Below are 27,995 nucleotides of genomic sequence, written 5' to 3' on the forward strand. Positions count from 1 at the left end.
ATTTGTATATATCACAGTAATAAATTGTCTGTAGAAGGGATGATTTAACAGAACCGAAGAAGTGAAGTCTATCACAGTTCAGTAGAATTTTATCATGGGTCTCTTGGGAACCAAAAAAAGTTCACTACAAACCACCAAAAGTTCACTACAAATAATCACTGAACATATCCCACATATTCAGGACTCCCTGGAGTTTTTTAAAGACCTTCTATGCAGATCTAATTAATCTGAGAAGTACTTAAAGCTCTATGGTGATGGAGGTGATAGAAAACCCGAAAATAGACATAGAGCTAAAAGTATTCAGACACAAGGGGAACTCAAATGTGAAATTGTAGAAATACTAACTGTGGTATATAACCTATAATTTAATTCAGCTTCTGTGCCAGATGATGGGAGGATAGCTAATGTGATCCCAATTTTTTTAAAAGGCTCCAGAGGTGATCCCTACAATTACAGGCCAGCAAGCCTAACTTCAGTACTGGGCAAATTGGTTGAAACTATAGTAAAGAACAGAATTATCAGACACAGATGAATACGATTTGTTGGGGAAGAGTCAGCATGGTTTTTTTAAAGGGAAATCATGCCTCACCAATCTACTAGAATTCGTTGAGGGGATCAACAAGCATGTGGACAAGGGGGATCCAGTGAATATAGTGTACTTAGATTTTTTGCCCTCACCAAGGCTCTTAAGCAAAATAAGCTGTCATCGGATAAGAGGGAAGGTCTTCTCATGGATCAGTAACTGGTTAAAAGATAGGAAACAAAGGGTAGGAATAAATGGTCAGTTTTCAAAAAGGAGAAAGGTAAATAGTGGGGTCTGTACTGAGATCAGTACTGTTCAACATATTAATAAATCATCTGGAAAAGGGGTAAATAGTGAAGTGGAAAAATTTGAAGATGATACAAAACTATTTAAGATAGTTAAGTCCAAAGCAGACTGAGAAGAGTTACAAAGGGATCTTGGAAAACTGATGACTGGGCAACAAAATGGCAGATGAAATTCTATGTTGATAAATGCAAAGTAATGCACATTGGAAAAACCTAATCCCAACTCTACATATAAAATGATGGGGTTTAAATTAGCTGTTACCACTGAAGAAAGAAAGTCACTGTGGATAGTTCACAGTGGAGTCACTGTGGACAGTTCTTTGAAAACATCAGCTCAATGTGCAGCAGCAGTCAAAAAAGCTAACCGAATGTTGGAAATCATTAGGAAAGGGATAGATAATAAGACAAAAAATATTATATTGCCTCTATATAAATTCATGGTATGCCCACATCTTGAATACTGCGTGTGGATGTGGTCGCCCCATCTCAAAAAAGATATATTGGAATTGGAAAAGGTACAGAAAAGGGCCACAAAAGTGATTGGGGCATGGAACAGCTTTCATATGAGGAGTGATTAATAAGACTGGGACTTTTCAGCTTGGAAAACAGATGGCTAAGGGAGGGATATGATAGAGGTTTATAAAATCATGACTGGTGTGGAGAAAGTAAGTAAGGAAGTGTTATTTACTCCTCATAACACATGAACTAGGGGGTCACCAAATGAAATTAATAGGCAGCAGGTTTAAAACAAAAGAAAGTATTTCTTCACACAATGCACAGTCAACTGTTTGCCTGAGGATGTTGGGAAGGCCAAGCTTATAACAGTTCCTGGAGGATAGGTCCATCAATGGCTATTAGCCAGGATGGGCAGAGATGGAGTCCTTAGCCTCTGTTTCCCAGAAGCTGGGAATGGGTGACAAGGGATGGATCACTTGATCACCTGTTCTATTCATTCCCTCTAAAGCACCTGACATTGGCCATGGTCAGAAGACAAGATACTGGGCTAGATGGACCTTTGGTCTGACCCAGTATGGCCATTCTTACGTTCAAGGGGGAGAAAACAGTTTGCCTAGACTTCTCATTCAGCCTTTTGAAATTAACATAACAGAAGATCTGTTGAGGTAGGGAGTCAAAAATAAGAACGTTTGCACTAGTTGAAGGTACACATTACTATCAATGACATCTTGCAGCAACAAGACCTAACAAGGAAGAAATTCTGACAATGTACAGTAATGTGGCAACAATCTAAATCTTTATTCCAATGATGTCTTCACAATGGATACTTGGGAGAGAAATGTATTTCCCTAAATCATTTCCTAGTTTGGAGAAAGATACCTGTATGGTTTTCACACCACTAGAGGTCACCACACGCCGCCCAAATGAAACGTGACTAATAACAAATTAACCTAAGCTACTGGCTTCATGGTGGCTGTCTCTTGTGATTTTGTAAACTGTAGGTCTTTTGTACTGACTGTGGTTTTCCAGCCCAACTGGGCTATTTATAACTGACTGTTGCAGGGGTTTTTTTTAGCAGTTGCAGGTTGTGTTATTTTGTGCTGTTTTGCTGCCCTGCTTCCTCTGGCCCTGCTGCTGGGGAGTCTGGAGGGAGCCTCCTGATCTGCCCTGCCGAGATGCCCCACCCCACTGTCAGGGTCTCTTTTCTCTGCTTTCCTTGGGTGATGTTTGTTTGCAGTGTGCATGGAAGATGTTGCTGCCCCTTAGTCCATCCCCCCTTCTCCCCCCTGCGGCCTGCTCCAGTGCCCTGTGCTCTGAAGCGCTTGTGCTGCCCCTTCCCCCATCCCCATGGAGCTGCAGCTGGCTGCAACTGCTAGTCCAGACTGGGAGTCTCCTGATCTGCTCAGAGCCATGTGCAATGTCAGAAACTTCTCCCTGACAGAATTTGCTGCTTACGTTCCTCAAAGCAGGAGCACACCAACTGAGCATGCTTGGTAAATCTGCTGAAGCTGCTGCCCTCACTTGAAATCAGATTCTTCTGCCTGCTCTTGACAAGTATTAAAAGGGGGAAAATCGGAGGGGGCTGAGTGGGTGGGCAGAGTCTGAGCAGGGGGCAGAAATTAACTGGCCAGGGGGGTCAAGTAGCTGGAGGCAGGGGCAGGAGAGAGGCAAAATGAGAGGGGGGGTAGCAGGCAAGGTTAAGCCCAGGGGTGAGGGGCTGCCAGACGGTGGCAAAACCCCTGCAGGGGAGGGACAGGGAGGGGAGTAACAGTTACCCTGATGGGATAAGCTACCTGCCATGTGTGCAAAAACAGGGTTAAAGGCAGAGGGCTTTTTTATTTCCTCTCTCACAGGACAGACTAGGTCTCAGCACCGACTTCCTAGGGCTGGGTTCTTAAAGGCACAGGCACCGACTGCCTGAACAGGGAAGCTCCTCTCTATCTGATATACTGACGTGTTACAGGTTTCAGAGTAGCAGCCATGTTAGTCTGTATTTGCAAAAAGAAAAGGAGTACTTGTGGCACCTTAGAGACTAACCAATTTATTTGAGCATAACTTTTCGTGAGCTACAGCTCACTTCATCGGACTTGATTCAGTGAAATATTTTACATACACCCCCAAAAACTATGTGTCAAAAAGTCTCATAGCAATTCACAAATGTGTTTTATCTGCTGTGGTAACTCCCTGAATTGCACTCCTTTCCTTGTAATCCATTTGAAATATAGTTTTGCTCCTTTTAATTGTGTACTTTTAAAAATTACTCTTATGACTCTTAGCACTTCATCATTTACCTTTGTTATCTTTGTGCAAATGCATGTCATTGTGCTATTTAATTTATATTTTAATAGCAAATACTCATCGAAAATATTTATAAGTAAATAGTTGCTAGAAGTTTTAGCAATGCCATCTGGGTTTCTAGTATAGCACTTGTCCTATATATGTCTCCCATTGATATCAGTACGAGCTGTTCATATGTTTCGGAGGAGATTTATGATTAAATAACTGTGTCAAATTGAAATAAAAATCCTAATTTGGCTGAAAATATCCATTTAAAAACAGCTAAAAGATTTAGAAAGGTAAGTTAATGGATGAATACAATAAAGGAAATGTATATTTAAACTACAGGATCCAACCTAATAGTTTTGTAAAACACATTTTAAAAAATCTTTTATGTCGTTAAGAATGTAATGCTATTTGGGAAAAGAATGAATCAGCTGTAGAATAACTCACTTGCTTTTTTAATTTAATTTAAATCAATTCAGCAAATGCAAAGACATCTCTATGCTGTACCTAGTTGTAACATGGCTTGCTCAAATAATGACAATTTAATATTGTTTCTTCCAGTTCATAACATGATTGAAGAACTTTTAGATTTTTTTCCCACCTTTCTTCATAGGTCAGGTTTTCAAAACCTTTTGTCATTTTTATTGCTCTCCTCTGGACTCTCCCCAGTTTATCCACATCTTTCCTAAAGTGTGGCACCCAAAACTGGACACAGTACTCCAGCGGAGACCTCACCATTGCCAAGCAGAGTGGGACAATTACCTCCCATGTCTTATATACAACACTCTTGTTAATATACCCCAGAATATTAGCCATTTCACAAGTGCATCACATTATTGACTTATGTGCAGTTTATGATCCATTATAGCAGTGGTTTTCAAACTTTTTTTCTGGGGACCCAGTTGAAGAAAGTGCGGAGCCGGTGCTTGGGGCAGGGGCAGCGCGCAGAGCCCCATGGCCCCCCTGCTTAGAAGCCGGATCCACTGCTGGCTGCTTCCGGGATGCAGCGTTGGAAAAGGTAGGCACTAGCCTGCCTTAGCTGGGCAGCACTGCCAACAGGACTTTTAGCGTCCCAGTTGGCGGTGCTGACCAGAGCAAGGCGACCCAGTGCCTTACATGCTGTGACCCAGTACTGGATCATGACCCGCAGTTTGGAAAACACTGCATTATAGTATAATGTATGAATGTTGACAGTGACTAAAAATATTACCACCTAATGCCTTCAGCGATCTCTGCTCATTTCTCAGTAGACAAGGGTTCACACATTACAATGAATACTTTTAATTGTACCACTGGTGACAGCCTCAGAGATGCCAAGGATTGGGTGGACAGAGAAGAACATCAAACGAGATCCCTCTGCTTCAGGGGAGAGGCACATTAGAGGGGCAATGAGGGGAAGCTTGCACAGCCACACTTTGGACATTGGATAAAATAAAAACCAATTAGACTACTCCTCTGAGTCCTTTTCTTTGAAATTTAACTGGATGCTGGGCTGATATTTGAGATATGCCAAATTCAGATACTGTGGACAACCTAGTGATTGATTTGGTATTGTATTGTACTAGCACAGCAGCACCTGTTTGGACCACTTTTGATTTCAGATCTAGTGCCAATCTCACTAAAAGTTAGGAAAACAAAATATGTGATAAACAGTCTCTGAAGAGGAGGATCAGCTCTGCATTTAGCCTACCTTTATATCTAGTTACTTTCAGGAGAAGGCTTTGCATATGGCTCTGAGCATAGGACCCAAGGTGTTCATATATTTATGTATACAATGACCGGGTGAATGAAAACCATCTGACAGGTTTCAGAGTAGCAGCCGTGTTAGTCTGTATCCGCAAAAAGAAAATCCTTGCAACAAAGCCTGTTGCCAACTGTGTCCACATATCTATTCAGGGGACACCATCATAGGGCCTAATCACATCAGCCACACTATCAGAGGCTCGTTCACCTGCACATCTACCAATGTAATATATGCCATCATGTGCCAACAATGCCCCTCTGCCACGTACATTGGCCAAACCGGACAGTCTCTACATAAAAGAATAAATGGACACAAATCAGATGTCAAGAATTATAACATTCAAAAACCACTAGATTACAGACCTAAAAGTGGCAATATTATAACAAAAAAACTTCAGAAACAGACTCCAGCGAGAGACTGCTGAATTGGAATTAATTTTCAAACTGGACACCATTAAATTAGGCTTGAATAAAGACTGGGAGTGGATGTGTCATTACACAAAGTAAAACTATTTCCCCATATTTATTTTTCTCCCCTACTGTTCCTCACACGTTCTTGTCAACTGCTGGAAATGGCCCACCTTGATTATCACGATAAAAGGTTTCTTTTCCTCTCCTGCTGGTAATAGCTCACCTTACCTGATCACTCTCGTAACAGTGTGTATGGTAACACCCATTGTTTCATGTTCTCTCTGTACATAAAATCCCCCTACTGTATTTTCCACTGCATGCATCCAATGAAGTGAGCTGTAGCTCACGAAAGCTTATGCTCTAATAAATTTGTTAGTCTCTAAGGTGCCACAAGTTCTCCTTTTCTTTTTGAAAACCATTTGTTTCACTGATGTTACTGCTTTTTTTTCCTGGTTTCTCTATCATTACTTTTCCCATTTCCCTCCCACTGGTCTGCTATGGTTTGTACATGTTAAACTTAGTCACACTATCAAGCCCATCTTTTCTCCTGGACTGGTGGGTCTGGAAAAGTTTTATTAAATTTACACATATGGTATTGTGTATTTTGAATGCTAATTTATCAGGGCTTTGGATATGCATTTACTGAGATTGTATACACCTAAATGAATCCAGCCCCCAAGGAATGGGAGTGAATGCATGGATTCTTAATGCTCTCGGAAAACTACACACAAACTTTCCTTAAATTACAAATCACTAAACCTATTAGTTCTGTGCTAAAGTTTAAGCAGACATCAGCAATATCTACATATACAAACTACTGTAATAATACCTAGCTCTTATGTAGCACTTTTTATCTGCAGAGTCAGAGTTTAAGGTCAGAAGGGACCAGTAGATCGTCTAGTCTGACCTCCTGTATGTCATAGGTCACCAATACCTGCACATTAAACCCAACAATCGAAATGAGACCAAAGTATTACAAGTCATCGGAGAATAGACTAATTCATGCCACAGTCAGAATTGGAGAGACAAAGGCACACCAGTGCGCAAAGCCCCTGCAATAGCAGGAATAATGGGAGGCAGAAAATCCTGGCATGTGACCCATACCTACATGATGCAGAGGAAAGCAAAAAAAACCCCAAGGTCACTGCCAATCTGACCTGGCGGGAAATTCCTGTCCAACCCCACATAGGATGATCAGTTAGACCCTGAGTATGTGAACAAGAACCAGACAGCCAAGCACCTGACGGAGAATGTTTGGTGCCACCTCATGGCCCTGGCCCATCCCACTCAGTTTCCCATCTCCATCTCAAAGCACTTTACCAAGGAGGTCAGTATCATTATCCCTGTTTTATAGATGCAGAAACTGAGGCACGGAGAGGTGAAGTGACTTGGCTAAGGTCACTCTGCAGGCCAGTGGCAGAATCAGGAATAGAATCCAGGTCTTCTGAGTCCCAGTACAGTGCTCCATCCATTAGGAAATACTGCTTCAAGTGAAAATCAACTATTGTTACATCCCACTATTCAAGATAATATTTTGCCAATTAAGTAAAATTAATAGTTTTAATCTGTATTTGCCGGACACTGGTATACATCACAGTCTTACACACAATTATGGTATGGGATTGATTTCATCAAGAGATTTTGTTGGTGTGGTATGCATTAAAACATATGATGGAGGTATCTTTACTACTAACTGTAAATTATAAACAATTTTTGCGTGTATTTATCTATTTTGGCTGTGTTCTGGAAGGTTCTTTATTAGTCATTATAAGATGCATTCTGCCTCCTACTTGCATTTAGTACCTTGTTCCACCCATAGTCCCATTGAAATAAAAATGCACACTATGGGATTAGCTGCACATTTACGTACTACTCAATTTTAAGTAAAAATAGTGGGATTGAACCTCATTCTTAGATCAGTAGTAGCTTAATCTCATTTTGTTTTATGTACACTAACTTTTAAGAAAAAAAATGTTTTGCAAATCTTTTTACAGGCAGTTTTGTGAGGTGTATACCTACTTTAGAAGCATGCTGTATTATAAATCGTTTTCCATGAATGTAAGAGGTTACTTCTTCTGTAGTAACACTCCTCCTGAATTGCATGTTAGTCATGAGATTTAAATTGCTAAGGGTGATGAATTTGTTTCTATTACTTTGTTAGATAAATGATAATCTTACAGATCAATGTTGCTAAATCTAAGGTTTGTTAACTGCATTTCTAGTATAAGCCACATCTTTTCATAGACGCAAGTATTCCCATTACCAATAGTTTTCATTTTGTGGGACGTTTAATTGGTATTTGTCTATACGATTTTCCCTGCTTCACCCCCCAAAAATGTGAAGAAATAAATAGACATTGCCAATAAATAGAGTTGAGTTAGGAAGCACTAGAATGGTATCAATTGGGGAGAATGAGGCAGGAAAGAAATTAAAGCTAAAGCTTTAAAGCTTCTTATGTTCTATACTATTACCATTATTTTGTATCACTTTTTTGATGGATTAAAAAAAGATATACATTACTTACTTGATCCAGTTGCTTTGAAAGTATTTGTAAAGCAGTGGTAATGTTTATTTAAAAATATAAAATTTTTTTGAAGGTAGCTGTTAAAGGTGAATTGCAAAGGAAACAAAAAATGTTTGGTTAGCCTTTAAGTATAAAGTAGGCCTCAATTTAAATTTTGTTAAAGTCCTCTATTAAAACAGGAAAACTAGGATTCAATATTTCTACTACTAAAAAAGCAGAAAATAGCTTTTTGGAAAAACTAACATTGAGGCTGTCTTGTACAGCATAAAGAGCACAATCTGTTTCCTTTGCAATCCATCTTCCATGCATCTGGGAAGCATTGAAAAACAGACTGTTTGGCAGACCTTGGATATACAAAATAAAGATGACCAACAGTTCCCTTTAGAGTGTTTCTTTGAGTCAGTTTTTCTGACACACGCATTTGGGCACATATCAGCTAGGGGGCTAATGAGGGCAAGTAACAGATCCAGCCGGTCCATCTTTGTTGGAACCACTGTTACATAAAAAAAAAAAAAATTAAATAGAAAGTTGATTAAGTAAATAATATGCACACACAAAAAGCAGGGAACAACTATATTATTTCTGTTTTAGTCCTCATTCCTTTGTGTGGGTGTGGCATTTGGGTGATGGCAACGTAAGGTGTTTTTCACACTGGGTACTTCATTTGATCACTGAATAAGTACACTTTTCAAGCACTATCTCTCACGATGTCTGACATAATAGAGCATGACAGTGGTGTTGTGAAGACCACTGCAGTTAAGGTGCAACACACAGCAAGCATAGCTTCCTTCCCTTCTCCCCCAGTTGCATTTACTAATTATTGATGTTTGCCAGCTGAGTGACTCTTCTACCCTGAAATACTGCCACACCTTATGGTCTTGGACATAAAGGATCAAATCTCAAAGGTGGTTTTAATAAACTTTCCTGTCAAAACATACATGCTCTATTAGAAATCTGCATTTAGGGGAACTGTTTGCACAATCATAGATATCTTTTTGAAATCTAGCCTACAGAATGTAATTGCTAGAAATACATATATTGATAACTGTATTAAGTTTTGTATTGTATCATTTGGGGAAAGAAACATTTCCTTTTTAAAAACTACTTTCAAGTCAACATGACTGACTTGTTTAATCAATAGATTCTTCATTTTTAATTCTGTTTTTTGCTCACTTAGCTGTCACTGTGGACTATCAAAAATGCCACCCATCTCCATCTTGCATCCGTGGTCATAAAAACCCTTGTGGATGTGTGTATTCACCCCTGCCAGAATAAGCATTAATGTCTTATATAAAGCTAGGTCTCTGAAATACAGTAATCTTCTACCTACAAAAATTAAAACTGATCTCATTTTGACTTAGATCTATGAATTTCTGTAGTACTAGTTGTACTCTGGGGACACTTTGGATTTGATTGTAGATCCAAACTTTGTGGCTCAGACCTGCCTCTTCTAACATTGTGATTGAGAGCACCATCACATGAGACTTGCATGTGATTACACTGGTTTGCTGAAGCTCATTTTCTATGAACTCTGTGTATGCTACATCCCTTCACTTTAATAGAGAGGATATTTCAGCACGTACATTTTGTGGATTATATTCAAAGATTTATTCCTCTCCAGAATTCTCATTGTTGGATAAATACATATTTTATTTTAACATTTCAGTTCCCTTTCTTACAGGAATCCAGAACATTCCAAACTAATAGTGTTTATCCAGCCAGAACAGGAAGCAATGCTTCTACCTTCAGTGGTGGAGAGAACTTTGCTTACTACCCTCATAAATCTAATCACTGAAGCAAGGTCTGGAATAAAGATGCTAAAGAATTATACACCAATGCCAAACATAAGAGGAAAGTTGTATACATATAAATCATATGCAGCTGTCACCTGGGTTCATTTTAAAATTAAAGAATTTGAGATCTTTAATATTTTAAGTGTGGTCTATATAGAGAATGTAGATGTATAGTTTAATTTCATGTACTTCTGTTAGTAGCAGAAATGATGACTAAGCATAACAGTATATGTTTTGCTATTTTTTAGGAAAAAGCTTTTTGCTTTTTTTTTTTTTAAATCAGAACCCGAGTTGCCATCAAAACACATAAAATAGAGTCAGACTTCACTGTAACCTAAAGATACAGTGATGTGTTCTGTAACACACGTTCACATCATTTACTGTGTAAAGTTATTGTGAGAATTTTTTATGTAGCAATTGTTAATTAGTATGTTCCTCTCAGGAACTAGTCAGTATTTAGGATTTAACCATAATTTGATTTTGCCCTGGAATTAAAAGCATTGACATTTTAATAGTAAAATATCTCATTAGATTAGTACATCTCAAAGTTATTTTATCTTGAATAAAACAGGCAAGGTATTAACAACTGTAAACGTGTTTATTACAAGTTACTTTGCAACAATAATTAGCTAAGATTTAAACAGCAATTTTGTAATCAGTCTTCATTGGCCAAGATTTTTTTAAAATTACATTCCTAAATCAACATTGAGGTAAATCAGCAAAGTAGTTAAGCATGTTCTTAAGTATCTTTCCAAACTGGGACCTCGCCTAATCAATGGCTGGAAATGCTGACAACTGTCTTGGTGGCTATTCCTACTACAAATAGTAAAAGCCTATTTGTGAGTTAGAACTGCCTGTAGATGATGCTCTGTTCACATTACTGATGTGTTTTACCTCTAGCAGTTAGTGACTAACTACTAAGAAAGCAGTACTATTTTCTCTATATTCCATTAGTTTCACAAGCCCCACCATTCAAGTCAGTATTTTCTGTATTTTGAGTTTAAAAAATGTATTAACAGCAAGAACACCCATGCCCTAATGGATGCCATTTGGTTGATACAAGAACAAGTGTAAGTGTTTCAAACTGGTTTGCAATGTTTTAATATGGGTAGTAACAACTGGAGGATTCATCGCATCTAATGTGCAATTTAGGGGAAGGCAGTCTCCATTGCTGCTCTCTTTGGACTAAATAAAACATTAATCTGCTAGTTTAACACAAGAATACATAGTATTAATCACTTTTAAAAGGAATTATCAATAGTTTTACACTATTAATTGTTGAGGTGGTCTGTTTGTTTCTGTATGCTATTTTGTCACATTACACTTTAAAATAGTACATTTCTTTAATGCATGAATATGATTGTATTACCTCCAAGTGCCAGGGCTTATGGTGTCCTTATTTTTACACCAGTCATCTCTGTATTATGTATATAATAATCACTTTGGTTTAAAATACCTTAATAAACTGTTAGACTGTGGTGAACACATCACATTCTTTTTTCCTTTGTTTGTTTTTAACTTTTCAGAAGGTTTATTCATGTGCATTTTGGAAACAGGTTTTAGATTCTTCCATTCAGCCAGGAGTTCCTTTTGCATTTCTGCAGGTAGTTCAGAAAAAATATTTGGGTCAATATTAGGAGGAAATACAATTCTTCCTTCTCCTGATGCTTGCTCTCTCTGACCTTCATCCTGAGAGGCTGCTCCAATGGGCTGCTCTTGTGTGTCTGAACTGTGGGGCTGAAAAAAATGTTGTTGACTTTGCAAGTTCAATACAATTGAATCAGTGGTACTGAAATTCAGTGATTCCTTAGGTACTTGTTCCATACAGTCATCCATTAATGCACTTTCAGGGTACTCAGGAGGATCCTGTAGACTGAGAATACAATTAGGATTAGGGCTGTGTACCATGGCAGTCTCCATCTCACTGGTAGATTGAAAGTGTTCACTGCATACCAAACTGCTGATACTATGATCTGCTCTTCTGGAATTCGGGGTAGTGTGCATTTGTTCTTGTGCAAAAAATGGTAGTGCTCCTTTAGAAAAAGGTAATGGCTGGCTCAAAACATTCTGTGTATGGATCCTTTCCCCAGTTTTGTCAGAAATAATTTCCTCTTTAATATCTTCTGGAAGCTGACTGAAGACTTCCTGGTCAATGCCAGCGGGAAGCAAATGAAGTGGGCAAACAGGAATTTCAGGTTCTTCTGTGCAGCTTTTGGTTTCTAGTGAAGATTCTCTAGTTCTTATTCTTCTGTCTGGTACAAAACTGCAGGAGTTCACTTGGTCTTGTGGAACACCTTCCATTTTCTACAGCATAAAATATATTATTTAGCTACACAATGCATATGAAAAATATTAAATGATTAAAAGGACACCATGTCATAAATACAATTATACTGATAGTGATCCCTTAAATCCTGCTTCCACAAACAAAACTTACCACTGAATCACCCAGCAACAAAGATTTTTCTATTCAACCTAGTACTTAGAGATAGATAATGGACCAGATATTTAAAGAGTTTCGCTGCGGTTGTAAAACAAGTACCGTCTGGCAGCCCAGCTACATCAAAGTCCTTCAATATGCCTAAATACTTATTTACAGACTGTATCATTAAAGTTTGCATCTAAAGAAAATTTAAAAAGGACAAAACTTTCAAACCAAATTATGTTGCACCCAGAAAAGAAGAATGAGCCTCTGTGTAAAAGCAATTATCAGAGAAAAGAGAAGATATGAGAGCATGGACACCTGAGAAGTTGGGATAAGGGTAGGGAGTTAACAGAGCTGGATGTCTGCATATAGGTTGTATGACAGATTGTGGAAGGGTAGGTGGTCAGCTAGGGACAAATGTGCAGTGAAAAAAGGAGAGAACCAAGAACAAAAGATATAAACTTTGCACATCTCACCTAACGGAGTAATTGCATACCAAATACTGATCATTATAGACACAAGATCTGTTTGCATGTATAAATGTGTGACTTGAAGTCATGATTACTTGTATGTAACCAAGGACCAGAATTTTGATAAATTAACCTCAAGTTTCTAAATACAAAGTAGATCTTAAATGATCAACAGTACAGTGACTCACAAATACTAAGAATTAAAAAATACAGAATCATAGAATATCAGGATTGGAAGGGACCTCAGGAGGTCATCTAGTCCAACCCTCTGCTCAAAGCAGGACCAATCCCCAATTTTTGCCCCAGATTCCCTAAATGACCCCTCAAGGATTGAACTCACAACTCTGGGTTTAGCAGGTCAATGCTCAAACCACTGAGCTATCCCTCCCCTCAAAGACATCTGGGGTGAAGTGCTAGCCCCACTGAAATCAATGAGAGTTTTACTGTGTCTTCAATGAGGCCAAGATTTCAACCATGGTCTTTTGTCAACTTCCCTATATTTCCATTAAAAAAAAATCTATATTAAAGTAACACATCATAGTTGATTTAAATTATATAAGTGAGATTTGAAGATGAAATCCTACCCTTAATTCCTAGCCTGAACAGGGTGAGTTAAGAGCATATGGAAAGTAAAGCAACCCAGTGTTTGAAGACACCCTTATAGCTAAGTGCAAAAAGGTAAATTAAGGGCACTTGAACACGATTAAATTCAAGCTAAACAGTTAAAGATATTTTATGAGAGAAAGAAATATTTAGGTCACTTCAGTTCCACCATGACCTATAGATCACACATTACAGAAGCACTGAGGTTTTCAAAAATGGATGCTGAAAAATTAGGCTCTTAACTTCATACTTAGGTATCTACTTAAGTAGCCTGATTTTTCAGACGTGCTGAGCAGGCAGAAGAGCTCCCATTAAAGTCAGGGGGAAACCTAAATTTTAGGCATCCACTTCTGAAAACCTTGGCTCCACAAGCTCCTCTCTTTTTTCCACAGTAATAAAGTTTCATTGCCTAGTATTGTCCCATTCAAGACATGGTAATTGAAAACAGATTAATACTACCAAAGAAGGATAGCATAAACTCATCTTGTAAATAGCTTGTACTCAGGAGAGCCCACAGAGTCCTTCATTTTTACTACCGAGATGATATTTGGGACTATAAAACTTCTTAAAGTATTAAGGATACTACAGCATATATATATATAGTCTCAGTCTGAATTTAGTGCACTTGATTTGATTGACAGTTTTTAATAATCTTCAACTTACTTTGCCAGCACTTGAAGGGGGTGACGACCGAGTTAAATAAAATCCTATGGATCCTTTGGCGAGGCTAGGCAGAGCTTTAAGATTTGAGAAGCAGACACTCAGAAGGGTAAGATGAAATGGCATCTCCACTTTTATCATCTTTCTAAACAATTTCATAAGGATACCAACCAGTGGGGCTACAACGTCATAGGTTCCTGAATATGAAATGTAAACAAACAGCAGAATTAATTTAAATCTTTCTATAGGGGGCTGAATGGAATTAAGGTTTGTGCATGAGATAGTCTGGACTTTTAACACTTTGCACTAATGCAAAATAAGTTAGCATTTACCCTAATTGTTCAATGCACTGAAAAAAATCTCAGTTCTTAGGAAATGTGAGGGATTGTAACTACAGTTGTGCCAAGTAAGGCAGCATTTATTTGATCATCTGAAAATAAAGAGAGTTAAGTTTACAGTTTTTGACACTTAAAAAGGTTTTCTAAAATAAATTTTATGGTTGCAAGAAGTGCCAGATTGACAACCCTAGGGACATGCCCACGGAATCTCTATAGCATAGACATTAATGATACAAGCTCTCCTGTTCTGCCCTGTCATCTCTGTTGAGAAGTGATGTGATAATTGGAAAAGTGGTCAATTTAAACAAACACAATTAAACTAACATCCTGCAAATGGAAAAGGCCTTTTTATACAACTGAGAGTAGCTCACTCTCCATTTCTATTAAATCGTCTTCAAACGGATCCAATTAATGACAATGACAATTTGTGTGATCTGGCTATCTGACAACAAAGAGCTTATTGACCACTTATTTACTTTCGCAGGAGTGTGTGAACCTATCAGAGGGTAATACATTTTGGTCTCTTCCAATCTAGATCGGATTCAGAGGTGAAACCCTTTACTAATTCCAGTCTATGATTACAGTATTTTATAAAACTCTCTACTTACTAAGAGAGAAAACATAATGATACTGAATAGTAGTGAAGTGATTGGTCAAATATAGGGAAAAGATCAACTCCATATGAAGTGGCAAATGAAAGACTAATCCTTATTTAGGATGGACAAACCCTGGCTTCAGAGGAGGAAGACTGTATACATGTCACACACTGTTGGATAAGGAGCGATTCAGAAAGCTCCTGAAATCTTATAGTTAACAGCCACACAAAATTCCTTTCACTCACTCATCCCTTGCATGTAATTTCTCTCTCTTTTCTTTTTGGACAGAGATGAGTTACATTTAATTAATTTTTCAACATCAGGGGAAAAGACAGGCAAGTATATTTTGTGCCTGGGTTAGTACACTCCCAAAACAATCTTGCAAGGCTGAGTTAACAACTTTGTTACTTATTGAACAAAGTTATTCCTGCCAGGAAGTCCTGTTTTTTTAACAGTGTTTCACTGAGATACATCTATCACATAAAACCAATGCAATACGCCTCTACCCGGATATAACGTGACCCGATATAACACGGGTTCGCATACAATGTGATAAAGCAGGCCTCCCCCACACCCAACGGTCTGGGAGGCAGGAGCTGTGGGGGGGGCATTTTGGGGGGCCCCGCAGGCCCAGAATGGCCTGGGTGATTAGCCGGGGGCTGGGAGCAGCCTGCTCCACTTCCCTCACCCTGGCCACAGCCATGTCGTTGGGGGAGGGATCCCCCCCCCGCACTCACCGGCAGCAGCGGAAGCGGAGCAGCCCAGCCCCAGCCCGCTCCACTCCGCCAGCTCCCAGCCGCAGCGCTAAGCTTCCCACCACCGGTGAATGCGGGGGGCGTCCTTTCCCCAACCTCCCCGCACTCACCAGCGGCAGGAAGCGGAGTGCCACGGCTGGGAGCTGGCTGAGTGGAGCAGGCTGGGGCCACGTTGCTCCACTTCCCACCACTCCCGGTGAGTGCCTGTCATGGGGCGGGGCAGTCAGGGGGCAGGGAGGTTGGGTAGGGGTGAGGTCCTGGGGTGATTAGGGACAGGGCGTCTCTGGAGGGGGCGGACAGGGGACAACGAACAGGGGGGCCAAAGCAAGTTCGATACAATGTGGTTTCACATATAACACGGTAAGATTTTTTGGCTCCCGCGGACAGCGTTATATCAGGGTAGAGGTGTACTTTAAATTAAAAACCAGCATATGAAACATTGTTCAGAAACCTAGATTTAAAGTAACTTAAAGCAAAGCAAAGGTAACGCTTAATACCTGAAACTTTATTGATACTGAAATTAATAGACTGATAAACCTTCCTTCCCAGAAGGAAGTATCATTTCATTGTTCCTATGAATGTGCCAAATACTTGGGCATTTCTCCAGTTAAAGCAACCCTGGTTAAAATTTCAAACAACATATTGTGCACCAAAGGAATCCTTAACCAAACTAACAACTGACCAAATACTTTCTGAAAACAAAATTTCCCAAAAGCTCTTACCTGTCCCAAATTTCTGAACAACATGAGAGGGAATAGGACACTGACGACTCTCCCGACTAAACCATTTATTGGTAGATGAAAATTTACGGATGGTTAATCTTATTGTATGTGGCTTTCTTCCATCTTTGGATATTCTGAAGAAAATAAAGGTGTGCAGAGCAATTAACATTACCACTGCTTTACAAATACTTTCAAAGCAACTGGATCAAGTAAGTAATGTATATCTTTTTTTAATCCATCAAGAAAGTGAAACAAAATAATGGTAATAGTATAGAACATAAGTAGCTTTAAAGCTTTAGCTTTAATTTCTTTCCTGCCTCATTCTCCCCAATTGATACCATTCTAGTGCTTCCTAACTCAACTCTATTTACTGGCAATGTCTATTTATTTCTTCACATTTTTTTACAAATGGTTTCAATAAATAGTTTTTGTTTAGCATTGCACACAGCTGAAGACTGGTAGAAAAAAACTTACTGTTTTATTCACTTAAGGAAAAAATCTCTACATTAGTAAACAAAGTGGTGGAAGCCCCATTGCTTGAGATTTTTAGACATGGACTGCTGGAAGTACTAGAATATGGTTCTCAACCTAGAGATGAAACCATCTTGTCCATCCCATATTGCTAAGTGGTAGTAAGGTCCCAGTATTAAAAGGCAGTCCTGGTATGTAAAAGGTTGAGAATGACTGTACTAGAAAATATGCTGAAGGGAACAATTCTGCCCTGACAGAGTGGAAGGCTAACACCCTCCACCCCTGTGGTGTCCTGGAATCCTGGATCCAAGCCCTGGGTTAGCACAATTTGTGTGTAGATGGAAGGGGAGTTAGGCCTGAGCCTGAATTTGAACCCTCAGCTTACACTGAAGTGTAAACATACTTGTGGTGGCTACATAATCAAGACAGGAGATAAGGGGAATGAATTAATTCTTCCTGTCTGTACAAAAATAAATGGAAGTATCTTGATGATGATGTGGGAGAAGCAGAATTTGGATACTGCCTGGATGTGAGTGGTAATGGAAAGCGAAGAGCTGAAGATGACCCCGAGGTTATAAGCCTGAGTAACCGGAATGATGATGGTGTTGTCTGCGGTTGTGCAGAACAGTAGAAGGCAAGATAAGGAGTTCAGTTTTGGCCACGTTAAGCTTAAGTTGATGGCACAACATTAAAGAGATGTCAGAGAAACCGGCTGAGATGCAAGGTCTAACCAAGAGAAGCAGTCAGAAGTGGAGAAGATGCGAGACAGCAGCATAACAATAGTAACTGAAACCATGCAAGTGGATAAGATTACCCAGGGACAGGGTAGAGAGAGAAAAGTTTCAGTGGAGTGGAGAGGGTGAAAGCCAGACTGGGAGAGAGGAGCAGGATGGAGTTGCAGGAGGGGAATTTGAGGCCACAGCTGTAGAGGACACATTTCACAAGTTCAGAGATAAAGGTAATGAGGAAGTAGTTAGAGAGGCAGGTGGGGTTGAGGGGCAGCATTCTGAAGATAGGAGAGACCAAAGTATGCTCTGCAAAAGATAAGACAAACCTTACATATGCCCAGTGTTCTTTCAGGTCACAAACTCAGTCAGCAATAAGAACAAATGAAGACAGTCACCTGTCTAAAAGTTTAGCAAGTAGTTCTTCCATTTTCTTTTTAACTTCCACTTCTGATGAACATTTTTTAAAAGAATCTTCATCACTAAGGGACTGTAAGAAATGCAATAGTCCTTTTAATTTTGTGTATTATCAAGTGACCAAGCAAATTCAAAAGGTATGAATTTGAAAGGTATGAAAGGTATGAAAGGGAATAGCTTTTCCACATAATTCACATATTAACCTCTGGAACTCATTGCCACAAAATACCATTAAACCTAGAGCTCAGCAGGATTCAAAAAAAGATCAGACATTAGTAGAGGTAACAAGAATATCCTGAGTTATAATAGTAAATATAAATAAAATTAAAAGAATTTTGGAAGAGATATGAACTGCCATGTCCTCTAACTATGGGGAGTTGGGAAAAACTTTCCTGACTGGCAGGATATCTCGTAATTGTAGGATTTCTTGTAACTTACTCTGAAGCAGATAGTACTGACCATTGTCAGAGACAGGATCCCAGAATAGATGGACTACTGGTCTGATCCAGTATTACAATTCCTGTGTTCATTATGACTGGATGTCAGCAAGCTCAGCAAAACTGTACTCAAAGAGTGCAATCTTTCTCATTCTGAAAAACTGTATTTTCATATGTCATTTGTACCTGAGGAGGTCCTGAGGAGGCCACAGGGGAGTCATCCTCTCCATAGCTGAGCTTTTGAATGTGCTGAGCAACTGAAACTCCTAGTTCCTTTTCTAGTATTACAGGTGAAAAGGTCTGGAGATCACGCACACTGCTGAGACCCAGCAACTCTAGGCGCTTGGTAGTTTTATAGCCAATCCCTAGATGAAAAAAGTGTGTGATAACTTGAGTAAAATCTCTTTACAAAATAATACAGTACACAGGAAAGTCATTTAAAAGATTAAGATATGCTTAGCAAGTTGTATTTATAATTTATATATTATATAAAATACTAAAAACTAATTTATTATTTGGTTAATAAACTAAAATACCTTTTCCCTATAAATATAATTTATAAAGTTTTGCCATATAAAACTAGCCATTATCAAATATAATTATTTTAATTATAGAACTGGAAGTTCTTTGAAGCAACATTTTCAAGTAATTGAGACCCACATTTTAGTATTGAGCAAATTTTTTTTCAAAAGTTATATAAGTACTGATATCAATATCAGTGTTGGGGTGTCAATGAAAACAGTCTGAGATTTATACATTCTTTTTAGGTATTTGCAACCCAAATGCTGCAGCACTTGTGTTAGTGCAGAACCAAAAAGTGACATGAACTAGAGAACAGAAGTACAACAAACTAGTACAGTTTCACTGACTAGTTTGAATAAAATGCAAAAAGTAAATATAAATATGAAAAAACAGATTTTAAAATTCTTTCAGTTTTAAAAGCATAGTGTGTATATTAAAATTATGAATTCTCACAATGTCTAAATGAAAGATTGTGGCACCAATATCTTACCAGGCACTTTTCTGATGTGATCGAGGCTGCCTACTAGGTCCTGACAGCTTTCAGGTAGAAGAACTGTTTGCTGATTTGGTTTGAAGGTACCAGATACTAGTTTAGATAGTAATTTGTTAGAGGCCACTCCTGCACAGCCTGTAAGACCCAGTCTATTGTACATGGCTTCCCTCATCTCTGCTGCAATCTGAGATCCAATGACAAGTCTTATATGCATCACATCATGTAAATTGACAGCTGTGAAGACAAAAAGGAGGTGGTCACTTCTCAGCATACAATGACCACTCAAATCACCACAGGTCCATTCGCTAATAAGATTCATGTGCTTATAACCTATTAAAAACTTTATGGGAAAGAGTGTGGTCTACTGGGTAGACCAAGGGGCTGAATGTAAGGACTATTGGGTTCTCTGCCATAGAGTAAATATTTAACCTCAGACAAGTGATTTAACCTCTTTGTACCTCAGTTACCTCCTCTCTAAAATTAAAAGGGTAACACTCTAGCATCACAGAATTATGGTGAAAATTACTTAACGTTTGGAAAGTACTTTAAGGATAAATACACTCTATACATGTTTAATAGATATCAAAGAAAAATATTTAAATATCATCATGTAACAGACTCTTGCCTCAATATAACCAAATGGAAAAATTAATGAATTAGAGATTTAGGAGTAGAACATTTGTTTAATTAAGATAACTGGAAGGTGTCCATCTCTGTTACTCAAGGGTGAACACTAATGAAATGAGACCTTATTAAGGCAGTTCTTTCTTGGAACTGTATTAAAAATTATAGCAACAGTTGATATTAACATCTGGTCTGATAAAAATCAACTGCTCTTTTCCTTCATTTATGAAATGAATATAAATCTTGCTATGCCAACTGTGTGCACTTGTGAGCTAGAAGGATCCTAGTGGAGAATATGAATCAGTCCAATTTCTACAGTCAGCCCCCAGTGACTTCAGTACAAGTCTCCCATGCAGTCACCCTGTACAGCAAAACTTTTTGCTCTGTTTTTTGGTATACATTAAGGATATGTTTGATGAAAATTTCAATTAGCTGACACACAGTAACTAAACACTTAAAACTAAATTGTCATGAACTAACATGAAAGCTGTTACTTTAAGCTCAAACTAGATATTTAATTCTACATTTAACTGTCTTTTTTGAAGACCACATAAACAAAAGAATCTATTCTCTCAACTCACTGTGCATGCCCAACTTCCACTGACATTAATATACGAAGGTACACATGCCATTCAAAATGAGATTCTCAGATATGAAATTATGGTATATTGCAAGTTGTTTCCTGGCAGTATAACCATAGGGAAAATAAAAGTTTTCCAGACAATACTGTATTGAATAGGAAATGTGTTATCATGCAGTTTTGAAAGTTTAATAAACTTAGTTATCAAGATACTTTTTGTACTAAATTCTACTAATATTTAATAAAATATTTTAGCAAAATAGGGAATAACCACTCACTTTGATTATTATACACATGACCAGACACAGACACTTTGGAACAGCCATCTCTCTGCAGCTGTGCTAGTCTCTTCTCTACCAACTCTGTGATATCCACAAAATTTTCATCAAATCCAAGTCTTTCTACCAGTGGACTAAATTCTTCCAGTAGCTCTATGGAAAAAAGCAAAGTATGTAACTGGGACAGGTATGACAAACACAGGGATCTCTTTAAACTACTGTATCCACTTTATAAATGTTAACTGTATCTCTCATTGTTGCAAGCAGTGTTGCTGTAGCCGTGTTGGTCCCAGGACATTAGGGAGACAAGGTGACCTGAAGAAAAGCTGTGTAAACTTGAAAGCTTGTCTCTCTCACTACCAGAAACTGGTTTAGTAAGAGATATTACGTCACCCACCTTCTCAGCTGTATCTCAGTGAGCCAGGAACTGTATGCAGGCTGGTGGGGAAGATTACCAAGCTCCATCTAGGACCTAAAATCACTGGGGGGCATAATTACTACAGACTCTGGGACAGAAACTCTTACAGAAAGGTACCAACCCCACGATTAATTGCATATACTGGTTCAAACCAAGCCCTAGTTTTGATCCAACAAATTGACAAGACTCTTTAACCAAGATGGACACCCTCCTTAAGTGTTTGAAAGAGTGGAACCCAACAGGGTCTGTGACTGAATGCACCCATGTATTCACAACCTATACACCACTGTAATAATCTTTCTACAAAATATGCCTTGTGAGGTATCACTTGAAAACTAATAACTTGTTCGTCAATAATATCATGGTGAAAAATGTGTAGCAACATTATACATAAAGTTATGAACATAAGCTGAAGTTTTGACTGAAATGTGTTTAGCAGACAAGTCTGTGGAGTGGGTAAACCAGCTGAACGACAAACTGACACTTCTAGCCCTGTGTCATTGAAGTCGATTGGCAATCCCTGGTCAAGTGGCCATTCTTTGGCAGCAGAAACAGATGGATTTGTACTTTAACAAACATGGAACCTCTTTCACCACAAGACCCCATGTCTCCATCCTCAGAGCTGGAAGGAACTTCATCTAGGCGTAACCCTCAGGAAAATGCATTTCAAAGGGTGACTGGACAATAAAAGGGAAGTACAAAAACAGCCCAGGTACCCTTGATCCTTCTCTCTCCCCAAAGGAACCAGCCTTTGGACTTTGGGAGGGGTTCTGACCTGAGAATTTGGTCAGTCCTGTTGCTGGGAACATGTGGTAAGAATTTCACCTTAAACTACGTCTCGTTTGTTAAGTTTTACTTATTAGAAAGCATTTAATCTTTATTTCTCTTGTAACCATTTGTGATTTCAATACCTTATACTTGTACTCACTTAAAACCTCTCTCTTTGAAATTAAATAAACTTGTTTTATTATTTAAGCAAAACTAATCCAGTGACATCTTTAAACTGAATTGTTCAGTAACTCCAATTAAAGTACCATACTGTCATACATTGATCCCTTACAGGGGCAACAGATCTCAAATATCTGAACTGTCCAGGAGAGGGCTGGGCATTGCAGAACACAAATTTCTGGGGAAAATTCGGGTCTGGAAGTGTATTGGTGTCACTCTGTAAGTAGTAACCAAGGCTGCTGGAAGCTAGTGTGTGGCTGGTGTGTTGCTGACAGGCTGTTGGAGTCAGAGTTGCTGAACCAGGACTGCAGCTATAGACACGAAGGGTGTAACCTACATGCTAGAAGGCTGTTTGTGGGACCTACAACAGCAAAACATTGTGAAGCACCCAAGGTTGCAGGGCAGGAGGTGACAACCCCTCACTAGTCTGGATTGGACCCTGGAATGTTATTGGGTCTCCATAAGGAAAATGGGGGGAATCTCTAGTAAGCTAAAGTATGTGTTTAGACTTGTTATTGTTTTATTATGTTTTCTCTGTAATATTTTTGTCCTAAAATAAATGTACTGTGCTCTGCATACGGCTGTTTGGTCTCTGGTAAATCACGGTCTTAGCCCTTGAGAGAAAGCTGAACTAGGGCAGACCTGCGGGAATAATCACAATGAATTGCGGGACGCCGCAGCCTACATGTCAGGTCTGGAGGGAGAGGGACACAGGTCCCTGTCTGGAAAGAGCTGATGGCTAGATCCCTTGAAACTTAAGAGAACATCCCTTGAGCAAACTACACAGGAAGTCAGAGGTGCAGTTGCTCTGAAATTGTGACAATAACCACATAGTGTAATAATGTAAACTTGGGACTTCATATTCTCTACAATCCACAGTGGATTTCCCACTGATCTAAGTGCAAAATTTGCACAGAACTCAAGGGGAGAACATAGCTGCAAGGTAATACTATTGAATACCTTATTGTCTCTTCAGCACTCAATGAGAAAATCTGCTTCCCTTTAGGCCACTGCTATTTTGCCCTTTACTTCCTTTCTCTGCTCCTTTCCCTTTTCTCTTTGAGAGTCTTCAAGGTTTTAACTTCTGTAATTCTTTCCCTGCAGCAACTCCAAATTCCCAATCCTGTGGACTTCATTATCAACCCCTTGAAGAAGATTAACAAGGGACAGGGGAGTTCATACTTCTGAGTCTCTGACTCAGGCTATCTGCAGTCTCAGGCAGATGTCATGACATCAGTTTCCCCTCAGTTCATTTTTGGAAGGTTCTCTCTGCAGCCATGAGGGCTTGAAACTTACCTTTCATTTGAAAAATATTAACATTAAAGATTCTGCAGAATCCTAGTATGTCATATAGGCCATTTAAATACACCCAGCTGTCTGAATCCAGCATGCACCTCTAATCTAGATAATGACTGAGCCCAACTGCTTAGTTTGTGAAATCTGATGGAATCAGAGATTGAGATGGCATCCCTACAAACCTTATGACAATTTTCTAAAGCTCACATAAAATCAGAAACGTTTATGGAGGAAATTTTTTTTACCATAATAAGTATAAGTACAGTACTTATTTCCCACTATTAAAAAATTGTTAACCTGTACCTGTAACCTTGTACGACATTTCTCTGTATTGTGTCAGGTCCTCTCCATTAACTAGCACTAGCTCTGGGCATTTTTCTTTAGCATCTCTGACAGACATAAGTTTCTGAATTCCAAGTTTCCTGGCTTCATAGTTACAGGTAACTACCAAGTATTTCTGCTGAACACCTGGAAACAAAGGTAAAAAATCGTAACACTTTACATTTACATAACATTTTAATGAGTCACTTGTTTATTACAGTACTTCCATGCCAATGGTTTACACTTTGCTATCAAAGCCTGTAATGCAAATCCCTCAATCAGTAAAAATTTAATACCATTTTTAAGAAGAAATACACCATAATTTTATTGTGTAAGACTGCCGGAAGCAGGACCCTGGCTCATGGTCTTAGAACATTTTATGGTAATAAAATATTTTTTCTTAAATGCCATATTAATTTTTCACTTATTAAAAAGGTATTCTCACTATTTTTGGCCCTTATCATGCAACCTGATGTATACATGGGCACATCTGCATTAGTATAAAATTAGTTTAAAAATATTTACTTCACTCTTTTCTTCCATTGATTAGTTAATTCACATGCAATAGTACCAACAGTTTTAAGCTCAATTGACCCTTACAACCAAGTGGAGTAAGTTATGAAAGACAGAGTACAAGTAAAAAAGTATCTTTGTCTTTCCCAACCACATAAACATAAACCAAACAGCAATAAACAGCAACATATAAATTTACCTAAAGGTCTGTCTCTTAATTCAGGATTACGGATCATTTCTACTTGTGCATAAAAGCAGTCCAGGTCAGTGTGCACAATTACCCTGTGTGCTGTACTTCCTGATGGTACAGTCTTGCCATTACCTGCTGCAATGAAAATATACAACCAAGTTTAAAGATAACATCCTTCTTACCCTTGTCAATAATGCAGCAAACAATCTCACACATGAAAACTATGCTTGGAAATCAAGCACTGTGTGGCAAAGTAGAGAGAGTTTATAAATTAGACATTAATTCGGTCAGAAGCCAATTGGCACAGTGGTTTGGTATCAGTAAAAGATACTGCTGTCTACATCCTGAAGACCTCTTGTAGATGGCCAGTGCCACCTCGATTCTTTTTTACTGAATAATTTTATAAAGTTGTATTTCTGATACAGCACCCTTTACATTGTATGCCTTGGTTTATTTTAATTATTGCTAGAAAATGTATAAGGATTTTCCTACTCTGTTTAGAAGCATCCAGTGGGTGGGCACAAAAGTGACAACACCAAATATACTTCCCACCTCTTTATCTCTGAGAACACACCTGCCTAGTATCTCTACAATTTGAGCTTCTCTACTGCTGCAGGTTTAAATAAATAACCTGTCTATGAAAGAATATGCACATGAACTCCACCTACTAGCAGCCCATGAATGATGCAACCGATCATCAACCAGAAAGCAAAAATGCTGTCAAGTGCAAAGAGCAAACTTTATAGAAATACATTTTTAAATTATATAGTAAGGCCCATACTATATAATTTCAAAAAAATATATTTCTTAAAGTTTAAATCTGTTATGCTGGTTCTTGACCCAAAGATGAAAATTTTCTTAGGAAAGTTTGAGAAAAAATGTACTAAGCTACATTTTAATACTTAAGTACAGATTTAATGATTTTAAAAATATCAGATTTTCCCCCTTCTGGGGACTTGTTTTTTTTAGATGAAAGGGAACACACTTTAAGTTATATGAAAATGTGCTGAAATGTGCAACATTTAACTGTTTCAATCTAAGGTTTCTAATTCCATTGAATTGGTGTTTTGCATGTTCCTAATGTGAAACAGGACTGAGCACTCGGAGCAGCACCATTTTCTAGATATTATTATTTAGATGGCACTTCACGCAGATGTGGTGTTTTACAAGCAAATATGACCCCTTGGTTCAGCTACACTGTTACCATTTAAATAGGTTGGAAGCATTAAATTTGTGTTGGTAAATACTGATTTCCCTATACACACACAAACCAACAACAAAAATATTTCCACTGATAATAACTGAAATGTACAGACAAGCAAAGTAACTAAATTTCTGTTTGAGAACTTATTAGTGTGCGATCTGAGAATATTTACTTTATATATTTTGACAGCTGATGTTGACAATTTGTGTTTTACCCGTTTTAAAGCCTTAACTTTTTTAATCTCACTCAGTCTACTGTCATTAAATTATTGTCTGCCACCGCCCGATTGACCCCCCCCCAAAAGTGAAAAATTAAAAACTGCTAAAACCCGGGGGAAATGCTTAAAAATAAGCATGGCTATTAGCCATCAAAATGATAAAAAATTAATCGAATTCTGACAAGCTCCACATTTGAACCAGTCCCAACACCGATGGGGCTGTGTGGAGACCAGGGCAATGGGGGACACTGAGAGGGAAACAGGGAGGCGAGGGAATGGGGAGACGCTGGGGGGGAGCAAGCTGGGCGCTGGGGGCAGGACGGATCCCTGGGGGAGTCGCTCAGCTCCGGGCGGGACAAACACTCGTGTCTCAGGGGCCCCAGCTCTCGACGTCTGTCTGACTACGTCGCCCGGCGGGCTCCAGATTCTCCCCGCCGGCAACAGCTCCAGCCCCCGCCACCCCGTTTACATTGTGCTCCGAGAGCGGCGGAGGAGGCTCTCGCGAGCGCTGCATGGCTCCAAGGCCCGCCAGGCTCCGGGCAAAGCCAATCCGGTTCCTCCTCCTCCTCCGGGAGCTCCATGCGGCCGCCGCCGCGGCGCAGGAACACACTGAGGTGAACGGCTCCCGCCCCGCCCCCGAGCGAGCGGCCGGCCGGCCGGGCCCGCAAGCGGCGTTCAGCCCCGCGACGCCGACCGGGGGCTGGGCACCGCGAGCGCTTCGCTCGGAATCCACCCGCCCGCTTTCCGTAGCCACGCCCACTGAGGGTCAGCCTGGGGTCAGCCGGCACCCTCCGGCCGCGCAGGGGGTGGGTCCAGGCCGCGGCCCTACAGCGCCCTCGAATTCGGCCCGGTACTCAAACCGCTGCAGGCGGGAGACCAGGGAGCTCAGCCTCACCCACAGCAGCTAGGCTGTGTCGGACGTAACACCGCCACTTCCCCACACCCAGCCCTGGTCTGGCGGGCAGGGTCCGCTCCTCAGACGAGGGCAAGCGGGGTATAGGAAAGTCTTGGCTCGGCAGCACCCTTCACGCCCCTGGCAGGTGTCCTCGGGTGGTATTGCAATCAGTAGCACTGCGAGAGGGGCCACAGACGGCCCTGGAGAGATAGGTAGATAATCTGCACAGACAGCAACAGGGACATGCGGGCGGGATGAAGAAAGAGGAGAGTTACTGCAGTACAACGAGTGGGGTGAGATAGGCACATTTGAGTGGCTCAGTTTGATAGATAACATATTATTGGGTCCTCTATTGTAAACATAATTGAGGACGTAAGTTTTCGGGAGGGACTTAAGCGAGGAGCGGATACTTTCCCGGGCACACAGGCTCCAGCTCAGCTCTCTGAATCACAGCAGCGCGTGTCTGCGGCGGCGATGAGTGGCGACGGCCCGCGGGGCATTCTGGGAGTTGTAGTCCCCGGCTCGCTTCCGCGGAGGAGGTAAACTACAACTCCCAGAAAGGAGCGCGACCGTGTGCTCCTGCGCAGTGAGTAGCCCAGCGCCGTTTTGAAAGAAGTGTCGTTGTACTTTAAACTAGCGGGCGGCAACGGCGGATTACGGGTGTTGAGGGGAGCGGAGGTTGCTGCTGGCTGTCCCGGCTGGGTATGCGTGCCTTAGAGCCCCCGCGGGGTGTCCGAGCCCCCCACTGGGCTCAGCATTGTAGTCTCCCCGGCCGGAGCGGGCAGTGGGGCGGAGGGTCTCCGCGGGGGGGCGGGCGTTGGGGGTCGGTGCTTGGTAAC

The 27,995-nt window shown here is 40.0% G+C and overlaps 2 protein-coding genes across 3 annotated transcripts in view; one reads left to right on the top strand and one right to left on the bottom strand.

The window, feature by feature from the left end:
- Positions 1 to 10,635: 10,635 nt before the first annotated feature.
- POLI (DNA polymerase iota) lies at positions 10,636 to 27,175 on the bottom strand. Of its 2 annotated transcripts, none has more exons than XM_074952370.1 (10): positions 27,157 to 27,175; positions 24,850 to 24,975; positions 24,120 to 24,284; positions 21,155 to 21,307; positions 19,670 to 19,906; positions 18,844 to 19,022; positions 18,202 to 18,293; positions 16,608 to 16,741; positions 14,200 to 14,393; positions 10,636 to 12,342 (listed from the first exon to the last, which is right to left on the bottom strand). In XM_074952370.1, exons 2-10 carry the CDS (start codon positions 24,884 to 24,886, stop codon positions 11,476 to 11,478), a joined length of 2,058 nt encoding a protein of 685 aa, XP_074808471.1. In that variant the 5' UTR covers positions 24,887 to 24,975; positions 27,157 to 27,175; the 3' UTR covers positions 10,636 to 11,475. The 2 variants fall into 2 exon arrangements, with proteins under 2 accessions (XP_074808471.1, XP_074808470.1); XM_074952369.1 differs by lacking the exon at positions 27,157 to 27,175 and adding an exon at positions 26,731 to 26,911.
- Positions 27,020 to 27,995, top strand: part of C5H18orf54 (chromosome 5 C18orf54 homolog) — a 28,893-nt gene continuing 27,917 nt past the window's right edge. The window contains exon 1 of the mRNA XM_074952371.1: positions 27,020 to 27,742. The gene's annotated coding sequence lies outside the window, so the exon portion shown is untranslated. The remainder of the gene's footprint in view (positions 27,743 to 27,995) is intronic.

This window comes from Natator depressus, chromosome 5 (genome assembly GCF_965152275.1).
Source record: "Natator depressus isolate rNatDep1 chromosome 5, rNatDep2.hap1, whole genome shotgun sequence".
NCBI classification, from domain to species: domain Eukaryota; kingdom Metazoa; phylum Chordata; order Testudines; family Cheloniidae; genus Natator; species Natator depressus.